Genomic DNA, 16,844 nt, shown 5'->3' on the forward strand with positions numbered 1-16,844 from the left:
AGCAAAATCTTGGTGATCAGTGTTTCTATATTAATTACCTCCCTCAGGACCAGCCCTCTTGCAGGAGGATGCATCTCATATCTTTTTTGCATGTCTCCTCCTGGACTCTACTAAGGGTTTATGTCTTCCTCATCCCCTCCATGGAGCTGAGTGACAGCAACCTGGCAGTGAGGAGACACATGCTCCAGGGACAGGACCTGTGGGGATTGCTGTGACACAGTAGTGACAGCAGAGACCCTGGAGCTGAGGCAGTATTAATGGAGATGCCCATGCCTGAGGATCAAGAAGAGCCAGCAAAACGTGCCAGTCTCTTCAGGAAATGAGGGTTTATTCGAGGGGCCAGCCAGTTCTGAGCCTAAAGCAACAGGCACTGTGCTAATGCAGCTATCTGAAGCAGAAAAGTTGGGAATATCTGATCACATCTTCCCCAAGTTCCTTCTGCTGTCCAAACACAACCCTATGCTCCCAGTAGGACTCACAAACAGGATGTTTCTGCTGCCCACAGCCTCTTTCTGGCAGGGCAGTTGCTCTGCTTTTACTCTCCTCCTCCTCTTCCTCCTCATTACCATATAGGGGGCCTGGGCACTTGTCCTGCCCAAGAGGAGATTGCTAAACCTTCAGACTTGCAGACCTTTGCAGGCAGTTACCCAGTGCTGGTCAGCAACTCCAGACAAACAAGAAATTTTCCAACAAGAAAAGAAGGAAGCAGAGCTGGGGGAGCATGGAGAAAGCAGTGGCTGTGGTTGTCTCCTCAGCATTGGTTAATTAATTAATTATAACACAGAGCTGGGCACAGAGGGGAGCTTCAGAGTAGGTCCTCTCTTCCCTGGCACCCCTTGCTCCAGGGTAGTGCCAGTACCTCCCATGTCAATCCCACTGCAACTGGGGCTGAAGACCACCGAAGCTGGCACAAACACAGCAGCCTGAAATCTGGCAGTGCTGTTTCTCTGTCTCTTTTCCCTAGATTGAAGGGTGGAGAGAAAGGGAGGGGAGCCTGGCACAGGTCTTTCTCGATCCTAGAGTGCCATCTGGCACTTGGATGCAACACGAGGGCTGAGTGGGAGTCAGCAGAGGGACTTGAAACTTCTGGTCTTACGTTGGAGGGATCTCAGAGAGAGGGAAAAAGAGAAGGCTCCAGAAGCAAGGAGGCAGGGGTTTGCAAATGGGAACCAGTAGGTGCCTGACCACAGATCACAGATCCTGCCTGCAGGAAGGTTTTTGATTCAGTCAAGAAAATATAGAGGCAAATAAACTGAAGTTCAGCTTGACAAATGGGGCAGCCTTTTACCTCTTGCCCTAATGCAAAATGGCAAAGGTCAGTGAAGGGAGGGGGTTCCCATGGTGGAAAGTGTTACCAGCTGCTAAGCTGAACCAAGTTTTCAGGGAGTGGTATAGTCCTTGAGGCACTGTGGCTGTCCAGATGGGTAGGACAGCACAGAGGTGGGGTTGTGAAGTGCAGCCTTACCAAGCACCTTAGACAAACACTAATGCAGAGGATATCCTGCCCCACAGCCAGAGTCTGGGATGTACAAGAAAGATTTAACATTTGCATCCATCTACTTGGAGGTAATTCCTAGGAGGCACAGCCTCCCAGTGGATGAAGAAAAACTCCTGCACTATTTATGCAGTATTTTTGAAGTAACGAGAATGAAGGAAACCTTCCTGCTTCAGAGTTCAAGCCAGAGGCGCAGTGGTGTGAGAACAAAACCATCTCACTTGTGCAGGTCATATCCTGATTAACCCTATGGCAGCTAGACTGTGCCCTGTGGAAGATGGGGACCAAGTCCAGGAATATTCTGGGACTGGTTTTGCACCAGCAAGAGAGGAAGGATACCCCTTTTCACAAATCTTGGTGTGATGCATGATGATGGGGATGCCAATCATAGCAACAGGACAGATTCCCTGATTATTTGTTCCTCTGTTTTGTTTCTTTAATTAAACTCAAAGAGAGAGCATCCAAGCCAGCTGCACTCTCAGCCTGTGGTGGGATCATTTACCTCACCCCCCACAGGGCACCTGTGTGCCACTGGAAAGGCCAGGCTGAAGGGAGCTGCTGCAGCCTGTCAGCTGGCAGGCTCTGCCTCCTGCCCTGTGCCCAGCATCCACAAGCAAGGCCTGTGGGATGGCATGGGGAGATGAGCCTCCACTCCTGCTGTCAAGCTCTGCTCCCCACAGAGCCAGTGCAGGCAGCAGATGGGCTGGTCTCTCCCTGCCAGTGCAGGCAAGGAGGCTGGAAGGTAGGAGGTAGAACCAAATCCAGTCTCATTAAGGGTAATTACCATTCATCCCAGGAAGCAGTAGGAAAAAGAGCCCACGTTCTCCCCATCTATTAATAGCTGTCAGCAGCTGCATGGTTCCTGCCGCAACCCAGGGAGAGCAGAAAGCTTTGGGAAAGCAGCAGCACAGAGAGCATTCTGCTCCCCCATCCTTCAGCACTGGCTGTACAGGGGCAATTTTCCTCCTTCCAGGATGTAATTTGTTTTGCTTCTTCCCCCAGGACTCCAGGAGCTGCTGGCTGCTTGTAAGCAGTGTTTTCCAGCAAAAGCTGCAGGGAGCCAGCCAGAGGAGGGCCTGGAAATAGAGCTTTGGAGCCATTCCCTGCTCCTCAGCATCCTCAATTTTCTGAGTCGTGCCCAGTTTTGGCAACTTTCAGTGCTCCTCATTGAAAGGGTAGAAGCCATTAATGAAAGAGGACTGCACTAGTGCCGAGGACAAACCTCGCTGGCTCATACCCTAATGAATCCCTTTGGTGTCAGAGGGACATCAAACAAGAGGCTCCTCTCCAGCCTGTCCTTCAGCTGTGTCCATGGTTCTTCCCCACGGAGACATGAACCACATCTGACAGATGGAGGTTGCCTCGCTGCAGGCATCAGCTAGAGAGGCTGCCCCACATGGAACACAGGACTCAAATGAAATGATATCCTGGACTGGTGTGGTGACTTCCAGCCATTGTGTTATGATGTGAGGACACTGCAGGCTGCAGGAGATGCACTAGCAGAACTGACCAGGAGGACACGTGGGGTTTTTTCACTCCTTCTACCTCCAGCTGCCACTGCATACAAACAGCTTGCTACTTGCTGCGGGCAGAAAGATCACCAGATGTGTTCCTGAAATCCCTGAAGAGACAGCTGGTGCTGGTGTAACTGGAGAGAAGGAGAGGGAGAGAGAGATTGAGAGGGAGAGGAGAAATGCTTGGCTGCAGGATGTGTTGGTGCCTGGGCAAAGCCAGGGAGGATCATGTTTCTAGTCCATCATGCTGGGACACTAAAAAAGGTTGTCGCCCTACAGCCACAGCTTTGTTTCCAGAACAGCACCTGAATCTTCACATTAGCAGCAGAAGATACCCTGTGGGATGTGTTCCTCCCACACAAGACACTGCAGGACCTGGCTCCTGTCCACTCTCTTTGTTGTGATACACTGTCCTCCAACTCCAGGCAAAGCTGGCAGAGCTGATTATGCACAACACCATCACAGGTGCTGTCTAGGGGAAATCTGAGACCTGGTAGCTGGAGGGATACAGAGGGCACCTGGAGTCTGCTGGTAGGACTTTCGTCACTAGGGCCAGGAAGCAGTACCTTCCTTCATCCTCATTCTCAACTGTCAACAGTGGGGATGGGAATGGAAATGGATGCAATATTTTACCCTGCATCCCTACTCCACAGAATTTAAGGAGCAACTGCCACTGCACACCCCACTGGGAACAGCACTAATGTCTACATTTCCCACTGGAAATAAATGCTAAGGTACAGAAGGAGTTAACACAGCTATTTTTTGGACTGCCACTACTTCTTTTCAGCATATGATCCAATATCTGATTGCATCTATTTTGACAACTGACTGCAATATTGAGCACTGTTGTCTCTGGGAATCAATGACTGGGTAGACACAGCTGAACTCCATTGGACTGTGAAGTCTCCAAAACATGACATTTGCATTATATTAGCCATTAGGTGGGCTGAAAACTTCAGTGTTGATGGCTTGCTGAAGGCTCAGCTCAGAAATTGATCATTGTTATGCAGGTAACTCAGGGGTGCTATTTCTGTGGATCTGGTTTGGCTATCTCCTTTGCAATTTAGGAGTCTGACCAAATGTATGCATGGAAATCAGTGCAAGAGAAAATATCCCTGGCTTTATGTTGCTCTCATTTCTGCTTTTCAAGGTCTCAAAAGCCCTGGAGATGTGTTCCCAGGAGTAATATGGTCAGTGTGAGGCCAGCATTTGTGAAGGGCTTTGCAAGCCTTCTGACTACCCCACTGTGCTGAACACCAGCTTGACTCACAGGCAGTGTCACTGTCTTCTGGGGAGCTGAGTGACAGAATCAGGCCACACCTAGAAAAAGAAGTACATTGCTGCCAAGGTCTAACTTTACATCTTTGAAATTCACTAAGGAAGCCTCAGGGTCTTGATTCTCTTTTTTTAAATCTATGCCTCTTTGCATTTATTGTTTTGTTGCTGAGCCTTTAGGGTGATCTGGGATCATGCTTTTAACATCTTCTTCATGACCAGGAGGTAAATTTTATATGAAAGTCAGCACAGCTTCCTAAAACTGCCAGCTATTATGGGACTTGCAGGACTATCATGAGAGCTGGCACCAGTGTTATGTATGCTCCCACAGGGCACAGGCTAGCTGCAGTCCTCTTGTGCCCAGTACATCAGCATTCCAAAGGAGTGAAAGAAAAACCTGTCTCAGGCTGGAAATGCCCTGGCAAATACTGCAACACTTAGATCTGAGAAATGGGAAAGAGGAGATGCATGTTTTCATCCCCTTGTTTACTCTTTATACTCCACAGCATGATGTGTGTCTTGATGAAGATTCTGGTCTTTCCCCACCTCTGTAGAGGATGCTTAACAGCAGAATGAAAAACGAACAGGTTGAGGTTTGCAGCAGATGGACCAAGATCTTGCCATCAGTGGAGTTCTCAGATTTGCTTTCCTCCCCCTCAGACCTGCCTGTGATGTCATTTTGCCCCAAAATATGAGGCCTTGAAGCAAGCCCACTTTGGGCACAGGCAGCGTACCTTTAGCCATACAAACATGCAAGGAAACGGGTATCTTGAGGATAGCGACGTATTCACCCTTTGAATACTGACTGGTACAAAACCATTTGCATTGCACCCCTTGCCCGGTTCTTTCCGTGATTGCCACAGCAGCTGCTGCTGTTGCCGCAAGGGTGTCCGGGACTTGGGCAAATGTTCCCTCCCCAGCACCCGTGGAGCGTGGTGGTGAGCTCACACATCTCCTCCGTGTGTGCCGAAGAGAGGGCTCCTCCTCACCACGGCACTCACTCTCAGCGGCCGCACGGGGCGGGGTGACGGGGGAGCGCCATCCCAAATCCCGTCCCTCTCCCTTCCTGCTGCTTCTCGCTGCCCCGCACGCCCTGGCAGCGGGCAGGCCCCGTGAGAGCGGCCGCGGGGCACCGCGCCTTGCGAGGGCTTGGCTCGGAGCCGGTCGCGAACCCTCAGCGCGACGGGCACGGGCTCCCCACGAGCCCCACGCGTGCCCGGCCGGGGGTCGCACCCGCGGGAGCCCCGCCCCAGCAACGGCCGCGTCCGTGGCGACAGCGGCGGCGGCGAGCGCAGGGGCCGGGCTGGTCCCGGTCCCGCTCCGTTCCCTGCTCCGCAGCAGCGGGACAGAGCCGGCAGCGGAATCCCCCGCGCCCAGGCGTCGAGAGGGACCCCGCGCGTCTCTCGCCCCGGTGCCGCTCGGCGTGGCCGGGGCTGGGGACGCCCAGCGCCCGTGACCGGGCCCTTCCCGGCGGCTCGCAGGTCTGACCCGCACCGAGGCGGCCGCGCCGATGCGTTCCCGTCCCTCCCGGGCTCTCCGGAGAGGAGATTGGCTGGCAGGAGGGAGCGCAGGGCCGGCATCCCGCGGAGCTGGGCTGGAGGCGCTGGCGGGGCCGCGGCGGTCAGCAGCACCCAGGCGTTCTCCTTGCCCCCCTGGGGAAGGGACCCCTCTCCGAGCCTCTGGGGCTGGCACGGCAGAGGGGCTGCGGTGGGCACTGCTCAGCTCCAAAAGGGCTTTTGTTTTTCTGAGATTAGGGCGGTGGCCCGTCACAGGTCATGCTGACAGAGATGCAGGAGCACAGTTTTGGCCCTTCACCGCCAGGATTACAGTGGAGACATTAACCAAATTCCCAAATGGCCAGCTGGCCTCACTCTGCCCAGTCTCCCGTTACAGACAAATTTCATTATATCTGAAGCTAAATAGATTTCTCATTTGGCACTTTTTTTTTTTTTTTTTTTTTTTTTTAACTCAGAGCCCATTGCAGGTTTAGGATTAGGATACTGTGTTGCAGGCCCAGACTTACCCTGCAACACAGTATCCTAATGCACATTTAGCATTAGCCTTTGAAAGTGCCACAGAGCATGGCAAGTCCCCACAGGTGTTGGTGGGAACAGCGGTGTTAGCCAGACTCAGGATGACTTGCCTGGACTACAGGTAAAGGCATTAAGGTCAGCACACCTGCAGAACAACTGGCATTTGCAGGGTGCTGCTGCAGTGGCATAAGAGCTTCCTCAATTAGTGGGCAGACAGAACTTCAGTGCAAATGCAATCTTGGCTGGGGCATAACCACCCTCAGAAATAATTTATCCTGCTCTTACAAACTCTCCAGTAAGCACAGTGTTTACTGTTGTTCCATTTCTTGGATCTCTGTAATTCTGGTAGGAGCATCAGCCAAAGGTCACTAGTTGCTGTGCAGGTCTTTTTGGTGTTTTTTTTTTGTTTGTTTGTTTTTTTGGTTTTTTTGTTTGTTTGTTTGTTTGTTTGTTTGTTGGGGTTTTTTTTGTTTGTTTTTTGGGTTTTTTTTGTTTGTTTTTTGGGTTTTTTTTTGGTTTTTTTTTTGGTCTCTCTGGGATTTGTTGTGAATGAAAAGAGCAAAAATCTTTTATTTCCAGATCAAGACAGGTTTAGCTGAATAACGTTTGTAAAGTATGTTAGTAGCAGCATAATTTGGTTGTGTGAGTAGATTTCTGTCAGTTCCTCCTGGGGAAGGGAAGTGTGATTTCCTTTACTTTTTTAAGAAGTTCAAGCATTATTTACTTTTCAGTCTAATCTGGGTGTTAAATGACAAAAACAGAAAATTTGCTACATGTCTCTGTTCATTCTGTATTGTCTAATAAAACCTTTTTAGGATAGGTGATTGATGTTTATGTAGAGTGGGTGGGAAGGAGCGTGCATTAACAGTGTTGACTTGGTTTATTGATAGTGAATTATGGCGCTACCTCTGTGTTTAAATACATGCTTAGCAAACCCAGCTCTGGAAAGTGGCTTAGAGTCTCATCTCTGGCTGGGTGAGGCTCCCACAGCTGAGGCAGAGGGGGTGAGCAGTGAAGGAGGCCCTTCCCTGGTAGTAAGGGCACCTGGCAGGTGTGTTCACCTCACTGGTGTGGTGGGAATGGATGTATTTGGAGCAGTGATTCAGGGTCAGACCTGGCACTACAGGCATGGGGTTCATTTGGATGCTTTGCAGCCTTGTTCCTGTTTGCTTTGTAGTGAATGGTAAGTGGGCATGGTGGAGTCAGCTGAGCTGACTTGCTCTGGGGCTCAGATCAAGGGAAAGCCTCTCAGCAGCCTGGGTAGCTCTGCCTCAGGGCAGATGTGTCTCCTGCCCAGACTCTTGGAGCCCATTTGACAGCCCTGCATGTGCCATGGGTTACCCACCCTCTGAAAATCAACCTGCCATCGGTAACCAGGCAATCCCATCATCTGCTGGAACAGACAGGAAATAATACTAGGCCACCAGTGCTGCACGGCTCTCCCCAACAGCTGGCTTTTAATGATTGTTTCCAAAAGGTCAGGAAAGCCATCAGAAGCTCCAATCAGCTGTGATTGGCCTGGGGAACAAAATGATACAGATGCTTTTTGAATAGGACAAAGGACCAAGCAAGGAGAAAATAATTTTCCCAGCCACCTCACTGCCTTCTAGCTGTGTTTTGCCCTTCCATGGAAGTCCGTCGAGCACCAGGAGTTGGGTCTCAGATGGGTCAGTGTGCTGTGGAGAATCAGGTCTCTTCTTTTCCCCTTGAAAGGTGGTCCATCATCATAGCACCTTCCTTAGGCACAAGGACCTTTGCAGGGAAAGAATTCCCAGTATTCTCACAGCTGCCTAACACTCATTCCTTCTCTTTCCACTTCCACCCTTCATCAGATCATGTTCCCTTTTTTATCAGCCTTTACCTTTGTCATCTGTACACTACTGCCTCCCAAGAAATCAGCTTCCCTGCCCTTGGCAACCTTCATCCTCCTGCTTTGGGCCAGAGAATGCCCTGCCACTGCCATCCCCACCCTTTCCTGACTATCCCTCTCAGGCTTGCCTCAAGTGCATTTGAAAAAGCTTTTGCTGACATATTTGCAGCATTAATCATTTGCTTCTCTCTTCTCTACTTCAGCATTTCACAGGTCTCCTCTCTTCCTTCTTTTGCAGCCCTTCCTCATATGCCTTTTGGAAGGGGAAGGAGCAGAGGGAGTAACACTAGCAAAGTCAGCTCCAAAGCTTTCAGGGAGAAGGAAGTGCTGGCAGATGGCAGAAGCACCATGAGCTGGGAAGGCAGAGGTGAAAGGCACAACCTTGTGCCAGGAAATAAGGACTAAAATGGTTCATCTAGGGGCCACTGTCTGGGTCACTCCCCTCACAAAGGAGGAGCTGGTTGGGATCAAACCACCCTTCAGGTGCCCAAAGAGACTAGATGGCAATTATCCTTCCACAGGATCCTTTGGCTGTATGGTGGTGCAAGGCCACCACAGCCCTGAGATATCCTCTTGGTCATGTAGGAAGGTGTTCTCACCTCTGACATTGCCATCCACCTCTGCCTCATGCTTCTTTTAGGTGTCCTGCAGCCTGTAACCTCCCAGACCTGTGCTGCAGCCCTATTAAGTCCAAGTAGCCCCAGTAAGGATCAACATAGGTCTGTATGCCCTGGGAGATGCTCACCAGACCTAGATGCTCTTGTGCAACCCAGAACTCAAGGTGGAAAAGACACGTTCCGGGTGTCTTTTCTGCCTCTTTCAGAGTGGCTGGTTTGAGAACTATTAGGATTTCCAGGCAATAACCATACATGTGGGATTCTGAGAGTGCTGGCCTTGAGGATGGAATAGGAAACAGCAAATGGAAAACTTCGGTCTGGGAAAGCTCTGAAAGTTAATAGGGCCAGGCATCCTTCCTTCTTTTTCAAGCTGGTTCTTTTAGCTTATATCTGCTTAGGCTCAGTGTGGTCTGATCAGATCTGACCCATCTCATCAGTTAATGGATGTTTGGAAGGAGTTCAGACAGAGAATAATGTAGAAAAGCAGGAAAAGAACACACTTATAATGTATTCATCTGTAAAGCATCTGTCTTTAGAGAGTCATAAGAACAGGCATACCAGCTCAAACCAGTCTGGCCCAAAAACCCATCTCTGACAGTGGCTAGAAGCAGACACCTGGAGAGAAGTAGAAAAACAATGCAAGTGTGTGTTCTATCCTCCAGCACTCTCCCCACCTCCAGCTGTGTTCAGCTGCTCACACTGAGCCACACGACTTCCGTGTAGTTCATCATTCTCAAAGAGTTTCTCTTCCATGGACTTTTCTTAGAGTCTGCAGACTCCTAACATCCACAGCATCCTGTGGCAAGGAATTTCCCAGTTCAGCTGTAGCCTGTGTGAAGAACCCTTTGTTTTAGGCCTAGCCCCTGCCAGTTTCCCCTATTACTTTTATTGGAAAAGACAGTAAACTATCAATTCCTGTCCATCCTCTTGAACAGCACTCCGAATTAACACCACATTAGTATCTCCTTATTGCATGTGGTGTCTAGAGACCTCTTTGCAGGGGTATAAAGATGAGGCTAAGTAATAGTTGTTTGCTGCAGTGCTTCCAGTCCAAAGCAGAGGAGGCAGGCAAAGGGCAAGTGTGTTACAGGAGAGCAGTGTGAGCTGACCATTAATATTGCTAGCTTCTTTCTAAAGCTGCCTTTTTATTTTGCAGGTAACCACGTAGTAGTGACTGTCAAGGAAGTTTCCCCTTGCTTCTCCTGAAGGAGAAGTAGGCCCTGAGCAAGGATGCAGCAGCCAGAAGCTGGTGATGGGAGCAGAGCCATTCCCTCACCATGTCCACCTCAGGCCAACATCACTGATGGCTCATTCTACACACGCCGCTGCATCACTGAGGATCTCAGTTGGTCCCTGGTCACTGTGCCCCACCTCACTGAGCTCTGCCTCCAGCATATTGCACACAATTTTGAAAGTAAGTGGGAGCACATTTACTCTAGGACACATGGAGAGAGGGTCAGTCCCAGGGAGCAGAGGGTCAAGAAGGCATGCAGATGCATCTGAAAGGCAGTGTGGCACCCAGCCCTGTCAAAGGAATAGATGGGGAGAAATATCCCCTTGGGAAGCCAGTTAAACAAACTGTTTAGTTGAAAAGTATGTATTTGTATGTCGCTGTCGAGGCAGGACGGGAATGAGAAGACTCTGATCAGAAGGCTGCTGAGAGTAAAACTCTGGTTTATTCAAAATGCCCTGCTCTTTTATACAGAGCTTTGTGAGGACCAACTCCATTGGCCCTGAAGTGAAAACAATTGACACCTTTGGTGCGAAGTGCTTGACGCACAGTGATAGAACTTAACTATAAGCAATGTGAACAACAAGAGAGAGAAAGAATTATTTACATTCTTCTCCAGCTCTTTCCCAGGCTTCTGCCTGCCTAGAAACTCTCGTTTCTCTCTTTGCCCGCATCTGAGACCCACATTTGTACACTGCAGGAATGGCTGTAGTCCTCTGGGCTGCACTCCAGGATGTGACTCTGTAGTGACCTTGTTCTACCACATCTTCCATCCATGCTCTTCTGGACTCACCTCAGCCATGACTGGGCTGTGCAGTTGCTGTTTCCTGCTCTTGATTCATACAGACGTTAGGGTAGCGCTCGAGGATGGAGCCTTGTTGTATTGGACGCTGTACAAAGAGATGCAGAATTGCTCCCTGCCCAGACGAGCTACCATCTCTGTATTGTACTCATTGGCTCAGCCCTCCTCCATGGCTTTTGGTGGTGATGTGACAAGTTATAGCCCCAGGCATGGAATGTGCTTTTGAAGCAGGTGGACTGATGAAACACAGCAAAACAGAAGAAGCATGTCTCATCTGAAAACTGACTGGGAGGGGGAAAAGAAGAGCCTGTCTTTTTGGCTGACTCAGTGAAGTGCTAGCAAAGACCAAAGATAGTTTTAAGGCTATGTCCACACTGGGACTGTAAGACAGTACAGAGAAGCTCAGTGCTGCCTTATGCCAGGAGCTGAAGGTACTTGAGGCTGTGAGCTGGGACAACCTTGCAGTCCCAGCAGCCCGATCAGTTTGATGCCAAATGCATTGGACTTGCACTGTGCACACATAAAAGCAGTTTGCTTGTTTTCATGGGAACCCTCATGCTGTTACCTGAGCTGTGAGGCTGCACCTTGCCCACAGTGGGGCCTGAGTGAACCTGAGTGAAGCTAGCCCAGCCCTGCCCATCTGTGTCCCACCTCTGCTTGTGTCATGGAGCTTTGTAGAGGTCACCACAGTCTCAGCTGTGGGACACTGGTAAATAGACTCCAGGAAGAGGCTGTGGTAAAACTATCAGTGCCCTTAGGAAGGGAATGCCCCAGAAATAGGAGAACTATAAAGTTAATCCCACTTTGTGTTTCATAATCTCATTTCCTATGCACAGATAAGTTTCTTCACTGATGATTTATGTTACTCAACACAACTGTGTACACATAACCAAATATTCATGGTGTGAGTACATGTGGCTTTTCTCTGGTATTTCTGGGCACAGAGAACTTCCACCAGAGAAGAGAGCTGAGACTTAGGGCAAGCACTGGGAAAGAGACTCAGGGGAAAAAGTACCTGGAAAACATAATTTTTATTTAAACAAGATGGACCTAAAAGCTAGTAGTGTGCCTCAGCAAAAAGGAACAGCAATTAATTTGAGGTAAGACTGATGCTTGAATTAAGATAAATAGGCACAAGGACCTGCATGAAAAGCACACTGTTCTCAAATACTGTTCTTCAATATGCTTAGAAACCAAAAGGGAGAAAGTTCAGCAAATGGCAGGCCAAACTCTACCATCACTTTAAGGCTGAATTAGTTCTCTCAGGAGCAGAATTCCTGCCCTGAATATAAGCTGCATTCAGACTAAGTTTAAATGGGGAGCTCAGTTTCTGGCACAGTTCCCAAATATTATGAGAGCAAACCCGATTACACCAGTTTCATTGTAAAAGTTAGAAATCATATATGGAAATGTACAAATGTGTTCTGCCAACTTATTTCTGTGCTCCAGCTTCTGGCAACCAAGGAGAGAGCCAATATCAGCAAAGGGGAGGGAATGGGCATACAGCTGGGGACCCGGGCAGAACCATAGTGCCAGCAATTGTGCCTATGCCCAGACCAACTTCTCATTCTTTTTATCTCTTTCAGAGAACCCTATTTTGAACTATCTTCTGCCTGAGCACCAAAAGAAGGTGGTGGACAGGCTCTCCACCAGCCTTCCACTCACTGTGACTGCCAACATTGTAAGCCATGAGGAGTACTGGAAGAGGTGCTGTATGGAGCGCTGGCAAGCGTGTGACGTCTCCAACTATGGGGACAGCTGGAAACAGATGTTCTTTGAACGTCACCTGGAGAACATTCTGAAGTTCTCCATCCCTAACATCACAGACCCCAAGCAGGTGCTAGAGCTCATCCCGCTCTGCAAAAGCTACGTGCGGAAACTGGAGATCAATCAGTTCCTGCCACCTTTGTGGGTGCATCAAAAGGAGGAGAGCAATGACCTCTCTGACACAGAGGATGATGCTGAAATTGGTGAGGTCTACATGCATCATTACAACCTGAAAGATGTCATTACTGCCCTCCCGCACCTTGAAGAGCTTCATCTCATTTATGGTGTAAAGAGCTGCGGCATGAACTTTGAGTGGAGCCTCTTTAACTTCACTGAGCTGGACTGCTCCAACTTGGCTGCTGCTGTGAAGATGTGCCGTAACTTGAAAGTAATATACCACAAACTGAACCTTACTGCGTCAGCTAGATCCAAATTGCACATGGCTAGAAATACAGGGACCAGTTTTGCTTGCTGGTACCACCCTTCCTTTTGCAAGTTACAGACTCTGACAGAGTGCAGAGATGTTAGCCTGCTGGCTTAGTGCTGAGTATCTTGTTCTGCTGTGTCTTTGTTAGAATGGGTTGTCAGGGGATCAATGAGAAAAATATTTGCTCCCACAAAACTTGTTGCCTGTACCATAAGAATCAGCAGCACTCCACAGTTCTAACTCCTCATATAGTTCTGGGAGGGAGGAGAAGAAAAGTCCAGAGGGAATTTTTCATAAGGAGTTTTTGGTAGTTTTGTTCAGTAAATGCATGTCAGTCTCTCCCAGAGGAGCAAAGACCCCAGAGAACAGAGTGGGGAAACACTCACACTTGCTTTAGAGCAATGAGGTATTTTCCTCCTAAGATCTAACCGTATCTTTAGCTCTGTGGCAATGGCAGTGCAAATACTCAGCCCCTCTAAGACATCAGTGGGCATTGCTATCCCGAGTGGAGCCAGAGTGAGTTGGATGAATTCCACACAGATTGGCATGCTTTGGGAAATACGGCTTCTGGAAGAGAAATTACCTTTCTTGTGGCTATTAAGTATCCCAGGCACACAGGACATTGTACTGTAGTTATCACTGGTGCACATGGTCATTCAGACAGGTTCAACTGTGATCTGGGCTGGGTTCTGCAGACATTTGGACAGCTTTATCTTGCTTTAATTTAGCCCCCAGTTAGAGATCTTGTGCAGTCAGAGGAGAGGAACAGGCATTTCCAGGAGACAAACTCTTTTTCTCTAGAATAGGCATGGGACATCAGCGGCATGACCTGCTTGCTGTAAGTATCAGCCCACTAGGAAAGCACATACTTGAGCCTGCTAGCTAAAGGTGTCTGAAGTGAAGGGAGATGAATCCTGTCTGGTGGACCATAGGTTTAACTCCGTAATGATCTTGTACAAATCTCAGTCCAAAGCATTGGCTGCTGTAGTGACCCTGGTTTTTATGCCCACAGGTTTTCAAGCTGACACAAAGCAAAGTGGATGATGACAAGATCAAGCTCCTGGCCCGTAACTTGCAGCATCACCCTTCCTTGTTGGAGCTGGACTTGTCCCACAATCTCATCGGGGACCATGGGGCACAAGCTCTTGGCAAGCTGATCAGCCACATCAGATTAGAAACACTTAATCTGTGTAACAACCAGATCTGTCACCTGGGGGCTCAGGCTCTTGCTCAAGGCCTGGCTGAGAGCTCCACTCTGACCTCCCTGAATCTACGCCTCAACTTTGTGGAGGACAAAGGTGGAGAGGCAATTGGCCGTGCCCTGCTGACCAACACCAGCCTGAAGTCCCTCCACCTGGGAAGCAATAACCTGTCAGAGCCAACGGCAGCAGTGTTCTCCCAGGTCCTGGCTCAGAACACCAGTCTGACGAGCATCAGCTTCTCATGCAACCACCTGGGGATGGTAAGAGTAGCCTCTTCTGCCTGCAGTCTGTGACCCTGTGTGGTGGGCTTGCAAAGCAGATCCTGAGCCTATCTCAAAGCCCCAGAGGCAAATACATCCCTCATTTTGCATTCTTGCTATGATAACAATCAGTTGTGAGCAAGGAAGAGACTGTAGCAGATGTCAGGAAAGAAAAGGACACTTTCTCTGCATGAGCATGCATTTACCTCACTTGTTACATCTAGCTCTGTTGCTCTGTTCATAGGGCTGAATCAGTCTTTGAGGCTTTGGGCTTTTGGGCAGAGAGGGATTTTCCCCCCAGGAAACTGAAAACCAGGAAGCATGTCTGGGAAAAATCACAGATGCTTCGCACATGCGCGTATTAATGATAGGCAGCACGAGATGAGGGTCTCATGCATATCCTTCATGCTTTGGATCTGCTGTGCCATCTGTCACTCAGCAGCACACAGATAGTGTCACCCTTCCCAGAATTGCTCCTGTACATCACAGGCTCAGTGGAGACTGTTAGAAAATTGGCTTGGTTGTTGAGCTTCTTTAACTCACCCTGCGGCCCGGGAGCAGTGCGGTGGGTCAGGAGTGTCATGTCTGTGTGCTTGTAAGTGCCTCCTAAAACACAGGCTTACATTTTCTAGACAGAAGAGCATCCACAGATCTTACTACATCCCTAAGAGCTGCAGTATGCAACATGCCCACAAACCAGACTGCTTCTCTTTTACTGATTAAAAAGAGCTTTAGAAATCTGAAACTAGACAGCCAAAAGCAATCATGCTGGCTTTTAAACTTTCTGTGCTGCCTCGATTATTCTCACTGTCAAATAAAGAGACAGCAAGACCAGCTGTCCCTGCTGGCAGGAATATTGGCATCAATGTGTTTGACAAGGGTTTTAAAAGGATTTGATGGCAGAAAACCTTTTGTGAGTTCTGAGTTTTATGGTCCTGGATGCGGAAAACCATCTGAGTTTAATGATACAAGGGGGCAAAGGTTGGAAAGGATAGAAGGATTTCTGTTTAGTAAATAATAATCTCTGTGCTTGTGTCTTCCTTCTGATGAGCTTTCTTGTTACCCATTTGTGAAGTTCCATGGCAGCCCAAAAGGTGGCTGGTAGTATTATCTTTGGGAAAATTGGGGGTTTTGCCAGAGATACATTCAACTCTGACCTCTGTAACCCATTAAAAAGAGATCTCTTCTCAGGCCTTTTTGCTCTTCCCTTTTTGGCAAAAAGGCAGGATGTTGGGATCAGGGGTCCATCTGGATGGAGGAGAAGGGACAGGAGGTGTATTTGATACTTGGGAGGGAATAGCAACAGTGGAAAAAAGTTCAAATTGTCACATCCCAAAATACAGTGCTTTATGAGGGAGAAATGCTTCAGAGTGGGTTGCCTTCCTAAGGCTACATCACATTTTCAGTCTTATGAAGGCTGGTCTTCAGTTACAGGAGATATTTCTCTCAGGATAGCTAAACCAGCCTGGGAAATTACACCCAGACAGAAAACTGCCAGTTCTGGGGCTCTCACAACTGCCAAGATGAAGAACAGCACTCTAAACCATTTGTTCCCAACCAGCAGTAAACTGGGATTGGGGGACAGGGAGGAACAGACTTCTCTCAGGTTACAATTGCCAGGTGTGTCATTAACCAGCATGAATTTGAGAACTCTTGGGTACCCAGAGGGAGTCATTAGCATATGTCTTGTCACAAAGAGCTGTATAAGGTTACACTCTTCCTCTGCACTTCTGGGAGCAACATTTCAGACCTGGGTGGAGGCCTTTATCCCTTTTGGCACCATCTCATGGACCTCCCACTGGCAGCAGCAGAAATTGCCCTGGGGAGGAGGGGAAAGGAGCAATACACTTCTCTTTTGCATGTTCTCCTTTAACCATCCCCTCTCATCCTTTTGCAGAATGGTGGGAAGCAGCTGCTTAAAGGTCTGGCAAACAACAAGACTTTGACCAAGCTTGATCTCCGCCATGCAGAGGTGGACCAGGAGACCGATTTCCTCATTCACGAAATCGTGTGGGCCAATCAGGAAGTGGTGAGGCTGGGATCTCTGCAGCACCCCACCACTGAACCCCTCTGAATAAAGTGCTCCAGGGAGCAATGAGCTTTGGGTGTGCAGTCTTGGAAACACTTCACTTCAGGGTCTTGGTTTTATTTGCTTTTCTGAAAAACACTTCACTTGTGGCTGCCACTACAGCCTTTCCCAGACCCCTATCATCCAACCTGTGACTTCATTGGAGACAGACATTTGATCTCAAGGCACTATAGTGGCACCACAGAGCAATCTGCCTTTTAAGTCCTCTCTCTCACTGCACCTGAAATCTTACCTCCTGTGATGCTTTTATATGCTCCAGCAG

General features: G+C 48.9%; 1 protein-coding gene across 1 annotated transcript; it reads left to right on the forward strand.

Annotated features, from left to right (window-relative positions):
- The first annotated feature begins 5,572 nt into the window (after nt 1-5,572).
- On the forward strand, nt 5,573-16,567 carry DRC5 (dynein regulatory complex subunit 5). Its single transcript, XM_021550458.3, has 5 exons — nt 5,573-5,765; nt 9,961-10,218; nt 12,424-12,992; nt 14,044-14,493; nt 16,391-16,567. The coding sequence occupies exons 2-5, from the start codon at nt 10,035-10,037 to the stop codon at nt 16,565-16,567; spliced, it is 1,380 nt and encodes a 459-aa protein (XP_021406133.2). The 5' UTR covers nt 5,573-5,765; nt 9,961-10,034.
- Nucleotides 16,568-16,844: the final 277 nt, after the last annotated feature.

Source organism: Lonchura striata, chromosome 3, assembly GCF_046129695.1.
Source record: "Lonchura striata isolate bLonStr1 chromosome 3, bLonStr1.mat, whole genome shotgun sequence".
NCBI classification, from domain to species: domain Eukaryota; kingdom Metazoa; phylum Chordata; class Aves; order Passeriformes; family Estrildidae; genus Lonchura; species Lonchura striata.